Source organism: Pinus tabuliformis, chromosome 5_2 (assembly GCF_031772625.1).
Source record: "Pinus tabuliformis cultivar Carrire ecotype Pingquan chromosome 5_2, CPIR1, whole genome shotgun sequence".
NCBI classification, from domain to species: domain Eukaryota; kingdom Viridiplantae; phylum Streptophyta; class Pinopsida; order Pinales; family Pinaceae; genus Pinus; species Pinus tabuliformis.
The window spans coordinates 832,591,590-832,596,488 of NC_142306.1; the positions used below are offsets into that span (position 1 = coordinate 832,591,590).

The following is a 4,899-nucleotide window of genomic DNA, read 5'->3' on the forward strand; positions in this document are numbered from 1 at the left end:
TGTAAAGTAAATAGGAAGTTGTTACCAGATCTGGTGTGTGTGTGTGCATTGAGTCTAGTGCCAAAAATATAGAAGATGTTTCACGTTTGACTGAAATCACTAGAACATTATATAACATAAATATTTTCAAGAATTTGTAAAAAAAAAGTATGTATGTAATATGTATATGCTTTAGGTTATAAGTTTTTTTTTTGAATTTTAGGATGATAAAGGGACCGAGCTTTGATATTTACACAAACAATGACCTATGTTATGAGAAACAGGATAATTGTTGTGGGTGGTGTGTGTTTGCATAGCTTTTTGTCAAAACACTACTCTTGAGAATGTAAGGAATTTTGGAGAGCTACAAAGATATGCGATTTTTTTTTGTAAAGAAAATTGTGATTTTATTATTTTTGCAAGGAAACAAAATCCTATTATTTTTTCCAAGAAAAAAATTGCAACTTATATTCCATTATATAAATGAAATAACATTCTTTAGGTTCTTAAGGCGTGAAAGAAATAAAAGCAAGTATAAGTGCATACTTCACTTGTAGGATTAAAGTTACATTAGTAATATACATTTCATTTATTTCCCTTTATAAAATTAGTATTAATCCATCTTAACCATAGATCTACCAAGTGTTGAGAGAGAGATCAAATCTCTTGAGGTGAAAAAATCTTTTATATCGCAAAACTTGAAAAATGTTTAAACAAGAAATTTGGTCCCTCTAGGCATTTTTGTTAAGTTGGATCTACACAACATACACACACAACATTTTTTCTTTGTTTAGATTTAATGTCTTGGAAATCCCAACACTTAGAATTGTATAAACTAATTATCTTAAACTTGCAATTGCAATAAATATTTGTTGGAATTAAGTCAAAATTGATAGAAAAATATATCTTAAAAATGAAAAAATATAGAATAATAACACTAGTTTAACCATAGAAATTTTAAATACAATTGCTTGAAAATTGATTTATCTAACATATGTATAATTTTTTAGTTACTTATTTTTTTAAGCATTGAAATATTTTATTAATGTGAACATATATATATATATATATATATATATATATATATATATCTGAAGTTTGTATTGAAATAAATTAGTTAACATGGATATTCAAATAGTTTATTTAAGTTTTCTATTGAAATATTTTTACCACATCTCCTTCATATTATGTTGTAATATAAACAACTAACCAAGTGAACATAGTACTATTGATGTTTATAATACTTTTAATTCAAAATAACCAAACATGTATATTATTTTTTCTTTACTATCGTGTACATTGTTTCTTTTTATTTGCCATCGGGACAGTCAATTGAACCAATGACTTCACATCAAGGAGTGCCTTAACTAATCACCTGATGGCCATCTATCAATTTGAATAATTAAAATTTATAATGTTTATGTATTTTTATTATGCGCAAGATTTTTTATAAATTTGAATGATTAAAATTTATAATGTTTATATAATTTTATATATGGGCAAATTTTTTTATAGTTTTATAAATATATAATATGTTTTTTAATAAAAAATATATATATAAATTTAAAAAAGACAAAATATGTGTAAATTGAAAATTTCATATATCAATTTGCTATTTATATAAATTATAATTTTTTATTTTAAATTAAATATTAAAATTCATCAAAAATAAAATCAAGATAAAATAAAATATGATGATTTATTAAATGAATAGTATAATGTAATCCTAAGGATGTATCATATATTTTCCATATAAATAAGAGGAGAACTTAAATAGATGTAAGTTAATAAGATTTCTAATATTAAATGGATCTAAGATATTAAGATTTTTAATATTAAAAGTATGTTGTGGATTGATTGTTCATGTTCCATAAGGAATTAGCTTGAACTCGGCCTAGTCACCTTAATCCATAAAATAAAGTTGTAAAAAATATATATATTTGATTTGGTAGCATAACATTAAGAATATCTTTGACAAGTTAATTGCATAGGCATGTCAGTCCAGGACTGGGTTTCTATTTCCATACTAAATGCATGTATTCTTGTGAGGTCGTCAGAGGGAGTGAAGAAAGCCCCTCTCCTGTAAACTGGCCACCGTATCGGCCAAAGACTTGTCTATTGGGGTGAATGAGAGGCCCAAATCTCTGATTTTCCGATTGGAGAACTTGTATGGCTGTTTCCTTGGATTTACCTCGTCTGAACATCTGCATACATGAACGAAGTTGCATAGAATTAATTATTTATATATATAGATATATAACTAGGAATAAAATGGACAGTTAAACTATTCTTGCAGCTTAGGGTATTTTTAAGTTGGTTGCAAAATTCAAAAATATTTAAATTTGATGTTGAAAATTGATTATCAACCATCAAATTCCAAAATATTTCAACAATTTTTTTTCAAAGCACGTACTTGGTAGGCACTGGACAGTGCGGGCACAGTTTTGCCAGCATGTCGACGAGTTCTCCTCGGTGGAGGCTACATTCGCCGCACAGATATCTTTGGCCACCGGCTGAACGTGCCTCATAAACTAAAATGTGAGCATCCGCCACGTCCCTCACATCCACATATGCCTGAGTTAAGTTCGCGTATGTCTTCGCTGAGCCTGAGTATCATCCATTCAACTCCCATTAAATCACCCGAATTTCATTAAACATGTAGCTAAGCAGCCAAGTCTAACGTTACCCACCTGTCAAATATTTCATAATATGAGCAGTGCTGGCGTTCATGGTGGATTGCAACAATGGGCCTAGAACCAGACATGGATTGATGACTACCATATCCAAATTCATTTTCTCAGCAATCTCCCATGCAGATTTCTCTGCCAACGTCTTTGCATAACAGTACCAGTTCTGTAATGAGCCACACCAAGAAACAAAATTGGCTCATGAAATTCCATTAGTGTCTACATTAGAATTTATATTTCTAGGTTTTTGTTAAAGCCAAAGTAATAATTACATTGGTGTGTGTGCAGTAGTCCAGATCGCTCCAGCAATCATCATCGACAATGGCGAGAGGGTCTCTGTGAGGGTTCATGTAAACCGCACCGATAGAAGATGTAAATACTACGCGCTTCACACCCATTTCTGCGCATGCCTCCATAACATTCCTCGTTCCTTTCACCGCTGGCTCTATCACCTGATTCTGCATCATCATACACAATATTTAATCTGAGTATTCACAGTTATAATTTGGGTATGTTTTTGACGATGGGTTGAGCATCAATCTAATAAGTGTTCTTGATAATGGCTGGAATTTCAATCTATTTTTTCTTTTGGAAAAATTGTATATCTTAATTGAAATAATCAAAGTTTCACGGGTGATGCTCCACCCATCTTCAGGAACAAACAACTTATATGTCCCTGATGATGGTGAAGCCTCCACACCAATAATTTCAATTAAGATAGACTAACAACACAAATATTCAATCTGTGCATTTATAAATCTGAAAACCCAAGCAAGGAATTTGAATATAAAAAATAATATGGGGAAAATAATAATTACAGGGTCATCGTTGAGAAGGCAAGCCATGTGAAAGACACCATGGCATCCTCGAATAACTGTGACTAAGCTCTGGTAATCAAGAATATCAGCTTTCACAATCTGCAGTCTCTCTTTCGCCCCTTCCAGTTCTCTCAGATGCTCATACTTGCCATCCTCTGTACTTCAATCTTGAAATAGTTAGAATCCATTCCATCCAAACTAAAGAGAGTTTACACACAATTATGTCATTAAAAAGAAAAACAAGTGGCTATTAGCAGGAGGTCCTGGGACCAATTCACAGTGAACCTAGTTATGGGTAAACCTAATCAAGATATCTTGGTAAAAGTAGCAAGTATAACCTACCGGGATTGCCACGAACTGCTCCTCTGACAGTATAGCCTTTGCTGAGGAGTTTCTTGACCAGCCATGAGGCAATGAATCCCCCTGCTCCAGTCACACAAACTGTTTGATCTGATTTCATGGTTTATTTCAGGCTGCAATCTGGAGGAAGCTGTGAACAGTAATTGCCTAAGTTGGGCTTCTCTTTTGAAGCTATCAATTGAAATACGACAGATGAGGAGTCATTCGAGGTGTGGGAAATCATGCAGGGGAGATCTCACCCTTTTAAAGAACGTGAAGCAGGGGTGGGAAGATACTGAGAAAATACTGTAAAGGCTTTAAGCAACTTGTTACCTCACCTAACACTGGAAAGTCAAGGTTGCCACCTAAACGTATTGTGGGGGCAGCCGACGGAGACGTGAAGTTGTTGAGGAATTGCTTGAGAAATACCACAGCTGAAGAAGTGTGGCGAGGTCATGGAAAAGTAAAATGAAAGCTACTTCCGTGAAGGAGGAGGATTATTGAAAGAATGAAAACACAGATTCCTTCTACATGCTGCGGAGAAATTAGTATTAGTTTTTCTGGTTAAAATAGAAACGTGTCAGTCACTGATAAATTGAAACCACGGAAGTGTTATATTAGATTGGGTTTGGATTGACTTCCTGTTTTTTATACCGCGCACTTTCCCAATATTTTATTCTCACTCCTACACACGGTCCCTTCAATTTTGATTTTCTTGGCGCCGGAGCAACCACTGCCACTGAATTGTAATACCTTCCACCGAGTTGACTGCGTCTTCTCGAGATGAATCATTTGAAATTGAAACGTAACGTTACAATTATTACTAATTTGTATTTTCTATTGTATTCTGAAGCTGGAATCTCATTCCCTGGGGTCGAAACGTCAACGTGATAGTTGTTAAAAAATTGTATTTTCTTTGTATCAGGAAGCTGGAATCTCATTCTTGAGGGTATATCAAACCCCAGGGTGAGTAGATTATATACCCCATTTGCCTAGAAATAGTATTACGGTCAACACGCCCATGGTTTGTGGATTTGGCTTCAATTGGTGATTAACCGATTTTTTTAAGTAGGGTG

At 33.3% G+C, this 4,899-nt stretch overlaps 1 protein-coding gene across 1 annotated transcript; it reads right to left on the reverse strand.

Moving 5' to 3' along the window:
- Positions 1-1,938: 1,938 nt before the first annotated feature.
- LOC149161903 (cinnamoyl-CoA reductase 1-like) lies at positions 1,939-4,086 on the reverse strand. Its single transcript, XM_089435583.1, has 6 exons — positions 3,827-4,086; positions 3,485-3,639; positions 2,939-3,124; positions 2,670-2,832; positions 2,393-2,585; positions 1,939-2,183 (listed from the first exon to the last, which is right to left on the reverse strand). Exons 1-6 carry the CDS (start codon positions 3,942-3,944, stop codon positions 2,033-2,035), a joined length of 966 nt encoding a protein of 321 aa, XP_089291709.1. The 5' UTR covers positions 3,945-4,086; the 3' UTR covers positions 1,939-2,032.
- Between the last annotated feature and the right edge of the window lie 813 nt (positions 4,087-4,899).